The sequence below is a fragment of the Myotis nattereri genome, assembly GCF_964212035.1.
Source record: "Myotis nattereri genome assembly, chromosome: 9".
Taxonomy (NCBI): Eukaryota; Metazoa; Chordata; class Mammalia; order Chiroptera; family Vespertilionidae; genus Myotis; species Myotis nattereri.
In genome coordinates this window covers 3476700-3492869 of record NC_138084.1, presented here as the reverse complement: position 1 = coordinate 3492869, position 16170 = coordinate 3476700, and the positions used below count along the sequence as shown (strand labels likewise).

Genomic DNA, 16170 nt, shown 5'->3' with positions numbered 1-16170 from the left:
CCTAGCCAATGGGAAAGCGGAGTCGTTCTTGTATTTGGGTGGGGGGCGTGTCCCCGGGGTGCCGGGCTGGAATAGGCGTGGTACCGCCCTCTAGTCAGCGGGGGTGGGGTTACGTGTGGGTGACGTGGCGGCTCCTAGTCTTTGGTCGAGTTTCGGAGGCTTCTGCGCCCGGGGAGTAGGCGGTGACGGCCCAGGAGATTGTGGCGGCGGCGGCGGCAGGCGGCGGAGAGGAGGTAGGACTTGCCCTGAGAGTGGTCTGGCCGCCGTGGCAGCTCGGGGCCGCGGCTTTCCGGGGGCGATGACGGGTGGGGGGTGGGGGGAGAAGGAAACCAGGGGCGAGCGGACAAGTCTTGCCGGCCGGGCTCGGGGTGAGCGAACACCTCGGTGTCCAATCAGGAAAGCCTCTGTTAAGAAAGACGTCGGCATGAGCTAATCATTAGTTGCAGTCCCCTAGAAGGCGGAGCTTGAGCGGGGGGTGGGACTTCCTGTTTCAAATAAACACCCGGAGATTTCTCCCCCTCCGCCCACCGAAGTGTGTCCCCCCCCCTCCGAAGGTCCGTTACCCTTTCTCCCCGAGGCGGGGAAGGAACCCGTGGATCCAGGAGGGCCCAGCTAGGGCCTGGGGGCAGTTGCACAGGCCGAGCTGGAGCTTTGGGGCCGCGGGTCCTGCCTTGGGCCCTGTCTCTGCTTCGGGGCCCCCGGCCCGCGCTCGGGCTGCCCGAGCCAAGTTGGAAGAGTGAGGAGGGAGCGGCTTAGGCCGGAGAGGAAGTGGGGCCCAGCCTGTTGCCCGCCGGCCCCAGGATCTGCGGTTGGCTTCGGGGCGCAAGAATTTGCTGGTTGGGGCAGTTTCTGGGGGAGAGGCCTGGGAATGACACTCTCTCCTCCACCACAGTCCGAGGTTATGCGTCTCAATGATCCCGCGGAAACGCTACGGGACTAAGAACACGGATCAGGGTGTCTACCTGGGTCTCTCAAAGACACAGGTCCTGTCCCCTGCAACTGCTGGCAGTAGCAGCAGCGACATCGCCCCCCCGCCCCCCCCAGTGGCCCTGGTCCCTCCCGCTCCCGACACCATGTCCTGCCGGGATCGGACCCAGGAGTTCCTGTCTGCCTGCAAATTCCTGCAGAGCCGTCAGGTAAGGGCCGGGCGTGGGAACGAAAGGCAGGGGTGCGCTCTGCTCGGAGCTGGGGGTGCGCATTCTTGCGGGAGCCTGATGGGGAACTGGCCGGGCTTGGAGGGGGCATGGGATCTGTGAAGAGGTGGGCTCGCTACCTGCAGGCAGACACACAGACCTTCTCGTGCGAGGAACCTGGAGGGTAGGGTTGCTGGTCCTGAAGGAATACCTCGGGGTGAGAGGTGGCTCCGATATATTGGGTTTGGATAAGGACCAGGTTCGAGAAAGAGCCTCTAGCCCAGAGACCACCACTTGGAATTCCAGCTCTGGTATAGCGCTGCCACAAGTTCGCTCTGTTTCTGTATCTGTAAACTGAAGGGAGTTGTCTAGATAAGTAACTTTTACCAAAATCAGTTTGGAGTGCGTTTTAAGAAATTGCATTCCCTTGCCTTGATCCAGACTTGGTGGATGTAGGTGGGGCCCGAGTGCCTGCAGTTTCACATACTTGTACTGCTCAGCCCTTGTTAGCACCTGCTCTTCTGTACTCTGCTCTCCAAGAGCGCTCCCCTTATCCTCTTTGGTCCCCAGATCGGAAGAATAGAATGGTAATCGGAGCCGTGTATTTAGTCTTGACAGTGCACCAGCTATTCGGCTGAAATACTTTTTACCACCCCCTGTCCTTTCATCTTAGCAACGCCCGTAAGGAGGGGTGGGGGTTGTCTTCGTTTTGTAGGAGAGGAGACACAGACTCAGAACGGTGTAAGTCACCTTGCCCAAACTCCCCGGCTACTAAGTGATGGAATCAAGTTTTGAACCCTGGTCTCTCTGTCTTCAAATCTGGGCTCTCACCTGCTACTCCCGCTACTCCCGTAGACCCGCTGGTAGAGAATACGGTCAGTCCTAGAGAGTTTAGCGGACAGCTGAGAACAGTGAAAGCTGGTGATGGGGAAGGGGATTCACGTTTCACCTCTTGACATTGCTTTTCAGAATGGGATACAGGCAAACAAGCCAGCTCTCCGTGCTGTCCGGCAGCGCAGTGAATTCTCCCTCATGGCCAAGTGAGTTGAGAGGAGTGGAGTGGGCTGAGGCGGTGTCTGAGGAGGAGGCTGCCTTTGCTGGCCTGGCTGTGAGGGGTGGAATGGGTTGTGCTGGAGCTGATGGGGGAGGCGGCCCTCTGCTGCTCTCTCCCACGGTGCTCTCACTAACGCTTGCTTGCAGGCGCATTGGGAAAGACCTCAGCAACACCTTTGCCAAGCTGGAGAAGCTGACAATCTGTGAGTGTTCTTGGGGTGTTTCAGGAACGGGCAGTGGACCAAGGAGGGTGGAGGAACCGTACTCCCTGAGCCTTCTCTTTGAGGTCACCCGTCGTGGCTTCTTTATCTCCGCAGTGGCAAAGCGCAAGTCCCTCTTTGATGATAAAGCAGTGGAGATTGAGGAGCTAACTTATATCATCAAACAGGTGAGCGAGTAGCTAGCAAGAGGGCCCAGATTTCCAGTCAGATCACTTCCATCATTTTCCATTGCCATGGAGGCCCAGAGCAAGTTTCTGGAGTTAGCCCCAAACATCTTGCTCATCCATTGAGTCTCTAGATACTGTTTTATTATCTACTGTGTACAAAACACTGCGCTGGGCACTTGTCTCCCAAACATGAGACAAGATTCTGCCTTCAAGGGTTTATTGTCTAGAAGAGTATCCAGCCCCATAACATGAGTAGGAGATGAGTGTATAGAAAACATTTTACAAAATGATGAATGAAAGGGGGGCATGTGTTATACCTTCGACAATAAAGATTTTGAAAAATGAATGAAATAGTCTGGAACACTGGAAGAGATTTTTTAGAGGAGTTCAAATCTGAGCTAGTTTTAAAGCTTGGATAGAGCCAGCGAAGAAAATTCCAGACAGAGAAAACGGAGTGCAGAGGTATGGCTTCTAACGGGAGGGTTCAGGCCTTGCTCAGATGTCACCTGCTCAGGAGGCCTACCTGACTGTGCTGTTTAATAAATCCAGCAACCAAAGCTCTGATCTCCCTTACCTCGCTCCGTCCTTTGTATTTATTTATTTAATAACTGTAGTTTCGATGCACGAAATTCATGCAACAGCCGGCCTTCCTTCCCCCGGCTGCCGGCACCGGCTTCCCTCTGGCCGCCAGCAGGCACTCGGGACCCGGGCTTTCCTTGCAGCCCCAGTTTCATCCGAAAGGATACCTGGTCTAATTAGGATATTACACTTTTATTATTATAGATTACTTTTTTAATTGATTGATTTTAGTGAGGAAAGGGGACAGAGAAAGAGAAATATTGATTTGTTCCATTCATCCATTGGTTGATTCTTGTATGTGCCCTCTCCGGGGATCAAACCCGCAACCTTGGTCTGTCAGGGCGATGCTCTAACCAGCTGAGCTGCCCGGCCAGCGCTGTTTTCTTTCTTAAAGCACTTGAATCTGAAATTCCAGTGTTTTGTATAATTCGCTTGTTATGTTTATTGTTTTGTCTTTGTTCTCTCCCAACTACCTCATTTCCCCTCAAAAAAGGAAGGGCCCAGGAGCAGAGATGTTTTTCCTTTCTGCTTGTTCACAGATGAACCCCAAATGCCTGGGACAGGTCTGGCATTTGGTAGGGGCTCGATACTTGCTGACTGAGTCATTGGCAGGAGATGGATGAGGCTGTAAAGGTAGATTGTGGCTGGCTGTGGAGCTCATTGTGGACCCTGTAAGGAGGATGGAACCACTCAATGCCGTGGGCTGCAGAGACCATTAGAACCTGGATCCCAGTTCTGCCTGAGAGACACTGGTCTAGCACAGGTCTCTACACTGCGATTCCTTCCTTTCCAGCACAGTGTTATAAGAATAAACTGTGAGGTTGAAGGACCTTGGGAGGAGGGGAGAAAACGCTGGCGCAGGGCGGCAGGGAGGCTAGCAAGGACCCTGCGCAGTGCCTGCAGCCACCCGGGACAGAGGTGCTGCTGGCGGAGGCCGGAGGGCAGACACGTTCAGGCCAGGCTGTGCTGGGGGGGAAAGGGGGTTCCGCTAACTGTCGGAGTGTTACTGCGTAGGCACTCAAGAACCACAACTGGATTCAGGCAGCCGAGTTCAAATCCCAGGTGCACCCCTTCTGACGTGACCCAAGTGCCTGCCTGCGCTGAGCTCAGTCCCTTACACATAGCGAGGGGCTGATAACAGCGCCCGCCTCAGCGTGGTGGTCAGGGTTCCCTTGCTTGTTTCCAGCCACTCACATGACTGAGTGCGTGTGGCTGCTTGGTTCTGGGGATTGGGCAGCCAGCAAGGCAGATGTGTGGTCCTGTCTTCGGGAAATTCCTTTCTGAATGGGTAAAGTAGGCACTATACCGGTAGACAGAAAAGGCAATTTCAGGCAGTGATAAATTTTTCAATAAGAAATAATGTAAGCCTGGCTGGCGTAGCTCAGTGGTTGAGTGTCGACCTATGAACCAGGAGGTCACGGTTCAGCTCCTGGTCGGGGCACATGCCTGGATCCCCAGTGGCAGGTGTACAAAAGGCAGCCTATCAGTGATTCTCTCTCATCTTTGATGTTTCTGTCTCTCTCCCCCTCTTCCCTTCCTCTCAGAAATCAATAAAAATATATATTTTTTAAAAAGAAGTAAGGTAAGTGGGTTACTCAGGGTAGGGGCCACTTTAGATGGGGCGATGTAGGATGGGGTAAACAGGTGGCACTGAGGCCTGAACGGTTAGAGAAAAGCCATTTGACAAGACCTGGTGGGAGCACTTTCTAGAAAGTGAGAGAAACAAAGGGAGAGGTTCTAAAGTGCGGGTGACTTTGGTGAAAGTGAAAGAGACTAAAGTGATCGCAGCATAGCAAGTGCGAAGGAGGCTGGGAGGGGATGAGAGCAGAAACGGGGGGGCCAGACCATATACTAGTAGCATCTGTGCAGCCAGGCAGGGGTCTGGGTTGGGTTTTGCATGTAGTGGGAAACCCTGGGAAGATTGGAAGAGGGATGTGAGTCCCATTTTGGGTGAAAAGATCCCGCTGGTTGCGTGCAGAAACGATTGTCGCGGGACAAGCCTAGGAGGAAGGTCACTTAGGAGGCTCATGGAGCTTTTTTAGCGAGAACAGGCGGTTGGGCGAGGACGGGTTCAGCAGTGAGGTGAGTGGGCAGGTTCGGCTGGGTTCTTGGGGTTCTTTCTCGGTTCCATGTGGATTCAGGGAAAAGAGGAATTGAGGATGGCTCTAAGTTTTTGGTCTGAACAACGGGTGAATGGCGGTGCCGTTTACCAAAATGGAAAAGAAGGAAGATGGGGGAACAGCTGTGAGGGGGGAATTAACCGTTGATCTCTGTGTTAAGTTTAAGTACGAAGGAAGTTGTAAGCTGCTTAGCAAGTTGCATGACACACAGTAAGCAAACCTGTGGTTGCTGTTGTGTTTACACGGTGCTGAGCACACAGTAAGCGCTCAATAGAACGTGGGTGTGTTGTGGTATATGGGTAGGTGGGTTGGGGTGTGGGAGTATGTGATTTAGAAGCTTCCAGCTTGGGCACCGTGGCGGGACATGGTGCTGTTTTCTAAGCTAGAACCCTGGGAGAGGAGATCTTAAGGGGAAAAACCTGGGATGTTGATTTGGACCCATGGCTATGAGGAGGCTGCGTCAGCTTTCCAAAGGGACAGACCCGCAGTCAGCCGAGGAAATGGTCCGAGAGTGTGGAGCATGGTTGGGGCAGGATATTCTGTGGGGAGATGCTAACTGGGGAGACTGCGTGATAGAAGTTGTCTGATCTAGTGTTTCCATCTGGCCTTTTCTCTTGCTGTTTGTGAATCCTGAGGATATTTTTTCCCATTGATCAGAACAGAACCCCTTATTCCGCGGGCTGAAGCTCTAACTACTGAGCAACCAGTTAGGACTCGTCTGTTTCTTGAACTTACTGTTCTAGGCTTCTTTCCCTTCCCTTTTCTTCTTCCTCTGATTCCTCTCTGGCTGGCTGCCCTGGGCCACACTTCTTCTCTGCCGTTCGCTGGCGGCCTCCTGCATCTCCTTTGTCTGCCGTGGCCCTCGGCAGGCTGGGCTGGGGAGTGGATGAGGCATTGGTCTGGTATAGAAAGCCTGGCTGTGCTGCTGCTCCTGTGTGTGACCTTGAACAAGTCACAGCTTTCATTCTTGCACTGTTGTTAGTTAGTGAGTTAGTTAATCTCCATCCGAGGACATTCTTCTATTGAGTCTTAGAGAGAATGGAAGGGAGGGAGAGAGACAGACAGAAACATCGATCTGAGAGAGACATATCAATTGGTTGCCTCCCACACGCGCCCCAACCAGTGCTGGGGATCAAGCCTGCAAACAAGGTATGTGCCCTTGACTAGAATGGAACCCAGGACCCTTCAGTCCATGGGCCAACACTCTGTCCACTGAGCCAAACTGGCTAGGGCTAATTTTTTTAAAAATTGATTTTAGAGAGAGGAAGGGAGAGAGAGAGAGAACCCATTTTGTTGTTCCTCTTATTGATGCGTTCATTGGCTGTTTCTTGTATGTGCCCTGCCAGGGACCTAACCCATAACCTTGGCATATTGGGATGATGCTCTAAACCTACTAAGCTATCCGGACAGGGCACAGTAAACTTTTTCTTTCTTTCTTAAGAAATACGAATTTATTAGGTCATCTGGAAAACCAGATGGGCTGAGCCTCAAAATGGTGCCAGCCTGAAAGGAATTCCGTATATAGAAATTGTTCCATTGATGCTTTTGGAAAACCATGCTGCCTTTGACTCCTCTTTTCTCCTGAGTACCACATAGGTGCTTTGTTGGTTAACATGCTCTGGGTTTAAGATTTTGGCCTTTTAAGTGTTTCTGTGACCCTGAACTTGGCCTCATGGTGTGAAGTAGGGCAGTAGGGTGTAGGGGTAAGCAAGTCATTTATTTACACATTGATGCGGCCAGATTTCATCTCTTTGTTTCTCCTCTGCAGGGACTGAACTTGAGAAAACTGCCGAGGTTGGAAAATCTCAGCGGGCCCTTTTGGGCTGACTTGTAACTGCTAGTAACTCCCAGTCTGTCTTCCCTGCCAGAGATGTCCATGCGGGAGAGGCCTGGCCGAGTTCTCCTTGGCTGATACTGTTTTTCTGTTGCCTCTTTCACCAGGATATCAATAGCCTCAACAAGCAAATCGCCCAGCTTCAGGATTTTGTGAGGGCCAAGGGCAGCCAGAGCGGCCGGCACCTGCAGACCCATTCCAACACCATAGTGGTCTCCCTGCAGGTGGGACCTGGGTGCGGGGGACGGGGAGATGGAAGGCAAGCAGGTCTTGTCTTCCTTTGCTGACCTTTCTCTTTTTCTTCTAGTCAAAGCTGGCTTCCATGTCTAACGACTTCAAATCCGTCTTAGAAGTGAGGACAGAGGTGAGTGGAATCTGTGTGGGAGGGATCGGAGTCTGGGGACAGGCGTCCAGGAGGGAAATGGGAGAGACAGGTGGGAGGCAAGGGAAGGGTGACAGGGTCATGGCCGACAGGAAGGGTCTCTAACATGCGTGCTTTCCAGAAGCCTCAGGACCTTTGCATTTCTTCCCCAACCCCAGAACCTGAAGCAGCAGAGGACCCGGCGGGAGCAGTTCTCCCGAGCGCCTGTGTCGGCCCTGCCCCTTGCCCCCAACCACCTGGGTAAGTCACCGGCCACACGGGGAGTGCGGAGGGGCGCAGCTTAGTTACTCTGGTTGTGATGGCATCTTCTAAGGGCAGGGGTTGGGTGAGGGAATATGGGGGCAAGGAAGTTGCTAAGCTTTCTCTCTCAAAGGTCAACTTCATTGCTGGTGTTACTGATCCGCACTTGGTTTCCCACATTCTCACTCTTGGGGATGAATTCAGTCACGTTCAGGAGAATAACCGTTACTGATACGTTTGTGCACTCACTTTATTCACATGCTCTCATTTAATTTTCACAACCACCCTCTGAGAAAACAACTATTATTATTTCCTATTTTACAGGTGAGGAAACTGAGGCTCAAAAGGGGTTAAATGACTTGTCCAGGGTTATGAGGCTAGTAAGTGGGATTCAAATCCAGAGCATGCGGGCTTTGAAACTGCTTTCAACCAATAAAAAAACACCATGTCTTCTTTCTTCCTTCAGGAGGCGGTGCTGTGGTTTTGGGGGCAGAGTCCCGTGCCTCCGGGGATGTGGCCATCAACATGTTGGACTCTCGGACCAGCCAGCAGCTCCAGCTCATTGACGAGCAGGTACATAGGTTCTGAGCTGGGGCGGCATTGCGCCAGTGCCCTCTGTGGGCCACAAGCCAGTGTTTGGAATGTGCCATGTGAAATGGCGAGCTGGGCGGGTCCTAAGGAGGCAGGCAGGCCCTGCCCTCAGAAGCTCCCAGTGCTCATGTCCACTCTCTGCTCTGCAGGATTCCTACATCCAGAGCCGGGCAGACACCATGCAGAACATCGAGTCCACAATCGTTGAGCTGGGCTCCATCTTTCAGCAGTTGGCACACATGGTTAAGGAACAGGAAGAAACCATTCAGAGGTGAGACTCTCTCTCTCTCACCCAAGCAGAAGCGCTTTCTCTCCCTAAAGGTCCCCAAGGACAGTCGGGAGAGTAGAGTGCCTGCCCACCCCCAGGCACAGCTCACCTGCTTCCATGAATTCCACAGTGTGTGGAGCACCGGTTCCCTGTCAGGTTCTGTTCTAGGTGCGGGGCACACAGCAATGATAGAAAGCAAAGTTTCTGTTTCATGGAGCTTAACTTTTGTAAGTGTGTGTGGAATGCGTACACACCCTGCTAAAAAGAATTAACAAGACATTTTCAGACAGTGAAAGGAGTATATAGAGAGTTAAAGTAGGGCGATGTGTTAAGACAGTGACTGACTAGGGTGGTGTATCAGATAGGGTGGCAGAGAGGCCATTCTGAAGACCATGATGTTGATTAAAGCAGAGACCTGAATGACAAGAAGGATCCAACCATGCAAAGAAGAGGCAAAGCGTATTCTAGGCAGTGTGGACAGCTAAGGCTCTAAGATGGGACATTCTTGCCGTGTTCAAGAATTAAAGACGGCCAGCATGAGCAGGGACAGAGAGGGCAGGATGAGGAGGAGGGAGGCGGAGCCCACCCACAGGAGGGCCTCTCTGCGCCTCCTGCTGCTTCAGAGGCATTTAAAAATATGCATGTATATTCTTACTGATTTCAGAGAGGAAGGGAGAGGGAGAGATAGAAACATCAATCTGGGACCTTTCAGTCCGCAGGCAGACGCTCTATCCACTGAGCCAAACCAGCTGGGGCTGTAAGAGGCATTTTATCAGCTCTTCCTCTTTGGCACTTACTATTCATTCAATCTGTTATAGCAGCAATTTCAACCCGTGTAAAGCAAGAATTTTAAAAATATACAGTATCTGACTATTTAGTGAGGGACACTAACCTTTTTTCTTTCCCCTTAGATTGTCCAATAAAAAATGACAGGAGCCCTGGCCAGTGTTATCAGTGGTTAGAGCATCAGCCCACCCCCCCAAAGGGTCATGGATTGAATTCCCAGTCAAGGGCAGGTCAAGGGCATATACCTGGGTTGCAGGTTTGATTCCTGGCCCCATTGGGGGCTGGTGCAGGAGGCAACCAATCGATGTGTCTTTCACATGGCTAAAAAGCAATGGAGAAAATATCTTTGGGTGAGGATTAAAAAAAAAAATGACAGCCAACACAGCAATAGCCTACTTATGTGAATGAATCAAAATTATTTTTTTTTGTCAGATCGGCAAAAAATATAGTACATTTTTTAGTAGTTTATGTGTGCTGTGAGATGAAAAAGGTTGAAAATCACTGGGTTATAGAGGTATAGGTACAGCCTTGTACAAAAGAGATAAATATCCCTGCACTTGCAGAACTTAAAGCCTAGTAGGGGAGATTCATTATTAAAAATACACATACGGCCTGGCTGGTGTGGCTCAGTGGTTGAGCGCTGACCTATGAACCAGGAGGTCACAGTTGGAGTCCCATTCGGGGCACATGCCCAGATTGCAGACTTGATCCCCAGCAGGGGGCATGCAGGAGGCAGCCAATGGATGATTCTTGTCATTGATGCTTCTCTCTCTCTCCCTCTCCCTCCCTCTGAAATCAATAAAACTATATTTTTATAAATATATATTTAAAGTTTAATGAAAGAGGAAAAAACAGTCTTTTATATTTACTCAGGTTTTTACCATTTCCAGTGCTCTTCATTCCTTCCTGAATACCCACTTTCAATCTGGTATCACTTCCCTTTAACCTGAAGAACTTCAGCATTTTTTGTTTTTTCTTAATCCTCACGCCAGGATATTTTTCCATTGGTCTTTTAGAGAGAGTGGAAAGAGAGGGAAAGACAGAGAGAAACATGGATGTGAGAGAAACACATCAATTGGTTTCCTCCTGCACGTGCCCTGACCAGGGCCTGGGCCAGGGAGGAGCCTGCAACCAAGGAATGTGCCCTTGACCGAGTCGAGCGTGGGACCTTTTGGTCCACAGGCCAACGCTCTGTCCACTGAGCCAGATTGGCTAGGGCGGAACTTCAGCATTTGTTGTAGGCAGATCTGCTAACAAGTTCTTTTATTTGAAAATATCTCTTTCACTTTCCTTTTTTGTTTTTGTATTGATTTTAGAGAAAGCGGAAGGAAGAGAGAGAGAGAGAGAGAAAGGAGAGAGAAACATCGATGTGAAAGAGAAACATCAATCGGCTGCCTCCTGCATGTACCTTGACCAGTGACTGAACCCAAAACCCAGGCGTATGTCCTTGCCAGGAAACAAGCCAGAGACCCTTCAGTGCACAGGATGGCACTCAACCAACTGAGCCACACTAGCCAGGGACTTCATTCTTTAAAAAAATTTTTAAAATTACAGTTTACATTCATTATAATTTTATATCAGCTTCAGGTGTACACCTTCATTCTTTTTTTTTCTTTTCTTATTGATTTCAGAGAGGAAGGGAGAGAGAGATAGAAACACCAATGATGAGAATCATTGATTGGCTGCCTCCTGCATGCCCCACACTGGGGATTGAACCCATAATCCAGATATGTGCCCTAACTGGGAATCAAACCCATGACCTCCTGATTCATGGGTCAACGCTCAATTACTGAGCCAGCAGTAAGACATTCTTTTGTCCTCCCCAGGTAAACTTTTTCTTTTCCATATTCCTTATCCTCTCCTTCCAAAGCCATTGTTTTCTGCCTCATTTATTTTCGTTTTATAACTCCCCTGCTATTTCCTGTCAGTGTCCTATTGATTTGTAGGTTGTTTTTTTTTTTTACCACCTGTGTTCCCATTCATGCACTTCAATTTTAAATCTTTTATATGCCAGATTGCATTTATTATTTTTCCATTTTTGTTCAAGCCAATGTGAGCTTGATTGAATACTAGTGACACGGTTCACGGATTCGTGCACATTGAAAGGAAATTAGTTAGAAGGTGGCCGGCAGGGTGAGACTGGGCAAGATGGGCTGGACACGCCCTGGAGCCAACCTCCTGTGGTCCCTTCCCAGCATCTGCGGAGTGAGTGGGGTCCCACCAGCAGGTGGGATCCCTCAGCCTGGCCTCTGGGGATTGGGCCGAAACCGGCTCTCTGACATGCCCCGAGGGGTCCTGGAGTGCAAGAGGGCACTCGGCAAAGTTGCTGTTGTATAGGGTGTGGAACGCAAACGCAAGTGTGGAGTAAACCAGATTAAGGGCCAACAGCGCCTTAGCAACAACATAACCCACAGCCAAGGGTGGAATCGCATGGCCCCATGAGGAATCGGGCTCCCTCCTCTCTGGTTTCTGGGCGTGTCACCTGAGAACCTCTGCTGCCAAATCACAGCAGCTCGACAGCTCCTGTGTTGAGCGTCTACCCCCTGCTGTTCAGTGCGCGCCATAGCGACTGGTCGAACACAGCATATTAGCCTTTTATATGTTTATAGATGAGATGACAGATGCACCCACACTGGGAAATGTTATAGCCCAAAGCTAGAAAACCTGATCATTTAGGTAGCCTCTCTGACGTAGATAGGAAATCAAGTACCATCCAGGCTCCTGTACTTGGACAGATGAGCTCACAGTCCTCATGACGCACGACCTTGGCTGGCAGCCGCGGCCTAGCCTTTCCTCTCACTCTCCAGCTGGACTGCCTGCTCCACTGACTTTTCTGTCCTCACAGCTTGGAAAAGTCTCTGCTCCCAGGGCCTCCCTTTGCAAAGGCCAGGATTGTGTTTGCCTTTCAGGATTGCGCACGCATGCAGGCTGCCTGGGAAGTGTTCCCTTTTTCTCAGCAAGCTCTCAAGAGATTGCCCGTCCTCTGAGGACTTCTCCATACCCCTGGAGAGACATGGCCTCCTACTGTGGGCTGTTCTTATCCCCCGACTTCCTGTTCATATGATTAGGTTTCTCTTTCTGTCTTATTTAGAACCAGGATTTCCTGACTGGAATGGCCTGTGAATTTTTTTTTTATAATATGTTTTTATTGATTTCAGAGAGGAGAGAGAGATAGAAACATCAATGATGAGAGAGAATCATTGATTGGCTGCCTCCTGCATGCCCCACAATGGGGATCGAGCCCACAATCCGGGCACGTGCCCCGACCGGGAATCGAACCGTGACCTCTTGGTTCATAGGTCAGTGCCCAGTCCCTGAGCTACGCTGACCGGGTAGGCCTGTGAACTTTCACACCTCCCCCCCTCATCATAAATGCAACACATACTTATTAGACAAAAATCAATAAATACTGAGAGACTTGACTTTGGATGGTGACACACAATACAATTTATAGATGATGTATTATGGAATTGTACACTTGAAACTTACATAATTTTATTAACCAATATCACCCCAATAAATGTAATAAACATTTCTAAAAAGTAAGTACTGATGAGGAAAAATCTTAATAGCTAATATTTGGGGGCTCTTAGTATGGATCGAGCACTTCATGTTTGTTAATTCAGGTAAGTAGGTTTTGTGTTAGCTTCATTTTCCTTCCTTTTTCAGTTGAGGCAAATGAGACTTGAGGTTAAATGACTGGCTTAGGGTCATTAGGTAATAATAAGTTGCAGAGCCAAGACTTCTTTATGTTACCTTTCTATAGCTTTTTTAAAAAAAATTTTTTTGCCCCAACCAGTGTGGCTCAGTGGATAGAGCGTCAGCCTGCGGACTCAAGGGTCCCAGGTTCGATTCCGGTCAAAGGCATATACCTTGGTTGCAGGCACATCCCCAGTAGGGAGTGTGCAGGAGGCAGCTGATGGACGTTTCTCTCTCATCAATGTTTCTAACTCTATCTCTCTGAACTCTGTAAAAAAAAAATCAATAAAATATATAAATATATATATATATTTTTTTATTGATTTCAGGGAAGAAGGGAGAGGGAGTGAGAGAGAGAAACATCAATGATGAGAATCATTGAGCTGGCTCCTGTGTGCCCCCAGTAGGAATCCAGCCCCACCTGGGCATGTGCCCTGATCAGGAATCGAACCGTGAATGCTCAACCACTGAGCCACGCCAGTCAGACTCCAGAGCTTTTTCTACACACACACACACACACACACACACAAAATGGGATCATATTGCATATAAACACTTCGTTTCAAATTATAAGAGAAAGTTTATTTGGAAAGTTACAGAGGTAGTAGAAGCGAGCCAGCTGGACTGCATAGGCTCAGGAACCAAGTCATAGGGCAGAAGGGCCCTTGGAGCTTAGGAGAGAGCAAGGCAAAGGTAACCCCTGGGGGAACAGCGGGAAGGGAAAGACATGCTTGAGCATTTTTTACGCCTACGCACTGTGACCATCTTCCCATGTTACTAAACATGCTCCGAGCATGCTTGCTAATCGGTGTCCCGTTTCCTCTCCCCTTGCCTGTCTCCAGGATTGACGAGAACGTGATGGGAGCCCAGCTGGATGTTGAGGGCGCCCATTCAGAGATCCTCAAGTACTTTCAGTCAGTTACCTCCAACCGGTGGCTCATGGTCAAAATCTTCCTCATCCTCATTGTCTTCTTCATCATCTTTGTGGTCTTCCTTGCCTGAACCTTCTCCACCCTAAGGCACTCCGTGGGGGTTTGCAACCCACCTGGGAGGGCAGGTGGCCATGCTGCCACTGAGCCTGTGCAGGGTGCTTGGGAGAAAGGCCCTGTTTTCCTGGAACTGCTAAGAATGGCCACTGCCCCTGGTCCCCCACCCCTTGCCTCTGGGCAGCCACCCTGTCCTCCCCTCACCACCCTCAGGCCCTGAACACAGGGTTCTGGATTTGGATTCTGCTGTGAAGTGGCTGGAAAGGAGCAGTGGCCACCTAGGGGCCAGCGAGGAGGTTGTCTCCACTAGGAGATTTTATAAACCCTCCCCAGCCTCTCCCAAAGGGAGCTTTGGCAGCAAGGGGAGATGATGCCCTTCCTCACATCCTGAGAGTGAGGAGAGGAAGCGAAACTGCCCCGGGACCAACTTTCCCATCTGGGTTAAAATTTGACCTCTTTCTTCCTCTCTTCACTATGTGAGGCAGGGGCCCTGAGCACCTCAGCTGCCCGCACAACCCCAACTTTGGCTGCTGGTGACTCAGTCTGCCAAAGGAGCTGCAGCTGTTTCCTCCCAATTACAGCAAGACTGACAGCCTCCCTAGCCATGTCGTCATTTCTGGGTGGGAGCGTCGAAGGGCCTAGGTAGCAAGTGGAGTGCGCCCATACCCAGTTCAAGAACTGAAAGGGTGGGGCCCATGGCGGTGAGGTGCCAGGCGGTGGGCTCCGGGCACAGTAGCCTCCAGGCAGGAGAAGCAAGTACCGCAGCACTTCATTAGCGTGGCAACTTCCCTTCAACGGGGCAAGCAGGACCTCAGAGTGCATTCCTGATGGGTGGCAACTTCCCGGACCATCTCCAGCGGTATTTGGACCTGTTTCATCTGCTAACTGGTTGGTCCCAGTTTTTCCTTGAGCTGGATGAAGCAGCTCAGGAGTGAAAGGTGAAGCATTCATCCCCAGCTCCAGCGGAGGCTCTTGGTTCCCGCCAAGCCCCTCACACTCCGAGCCGGCCACAGGAGAAGGAGACCTGCCTGGAACACCCACCCTCCAGGGAGCTTAATATGCCTTGTCATTCCTGACCAGGACCCACCACCGCATCATTATGAGGTCACTGGAGTCCTCTCATCTCAACACAAAGGAAGCTCAAGCTACAGAGACAACAGTCACCATACACGGGCTTGGCCTAGTACTTTGGGGGGTCTAGGAGAGTCCACGCCTTTTCTAGCTCTGGCATTTTAATATTTCCTCTCCCCTTGGCCTCTGTTCAGTAGGTGGTCTTGCTGGACTCTTCAGTACCCAGTTGACACACCCTGTGGGCCTGGCACAGCACATCTGTGGGAGATGGGGAGGTTTGTGAAGACAATTGCTCACTAAAGCCTGACAAATCAATCCTTTGACTCTGCAACGCTTCATGGAGGGGTTGCATAGATCAGAAATTCATTTATTTCACAGGTATTTGTTGAATTCCTGCCATGTGCCAAGCATGGTACTGAACCAGCTGCTAAAGAAAAAAGCCATGAATTAGGCAAGGGCCCTGCTCTTTTGGAACTTATGTTTAGTTTTCTATTTCTTGACATTCTGATTTTTTAAAAAATTGGTTTCAGAGAGGAAGGGAGAGGAGAGAAACATTTATGAGAGAATCATTGATAGGCTGCCTCGGGCATTGAGGCCACAACCCAGGCATATGCCCAGACTGAAAATTGAACCGTGATCTCCTGGTTCATAGGTTGACGCTCAATCACTGAGCCACGCTGGCAGGGCTAATTTTATTTTATTGTATTTCTAGTGTTTTTACTGATTTTAGGGAGAAAAGATGAAGGGAGAGGAAAAGAGAGAAACATCAGGCTGCACGCCCCTTACTGGGAATCCAGCCACAACCTGGGCATCCTAGGTGAATGCTCAACCACTGAGCCACAACGCGGGGCTTGACAGTCCAATTTATAGGCAAGAAAAGCGAAGTATCGATCCGCAGCTGGCAGAGGGCGGAGCTGAGACAAACACTGGCTGGATCCCTCCAGGGGTCTGGGAGCGGTCGCTCGGATCTCCCTTTCCTCGGACGCCCTCCGTGTGGCCCCTGTTCCCCGTTCCTGTCGGAGTCCCCGTTCCCTGCTCCA

General features: G+C 50.5%; 1 protein-coding gene across 1 annotated transcript; it reads left to right on the top strand.

Moving 5' to 3' along the window:
• The first annotated feature begins 56 nt into the window (after positions 1 to 56).
• On the top strand, positions 57 to 14654 carry STX5 (syntaxin 5). The gene is made up of 11 exons (XM_081099211.1): positions 57 to 233; positions 893 to 1136; positions 2103 to 2173; positions 2334 to 2389; positions 2504 to 2574; positions 7215 to 7331; positions 7415 to 7471; positions 7648 to 7729; positions 8196 to 8302; positions 8470 to 8591; positions 13916 to 14654. Exons 2-11 carry the CDS (start codon positions 912 to 914, stop codon positions 14073 to 14075), a joined length of 1068 nt encoding a protein of 355 aa, XP_080955337.1. The 5' UTR covers positions 57 to 233; positions 893 to 911; the 3' UTR covers positions 14076 to 14654.
• The last annotated feature ends 1516 nt before the right edge of the window (positions 14655 to 16170 follow it).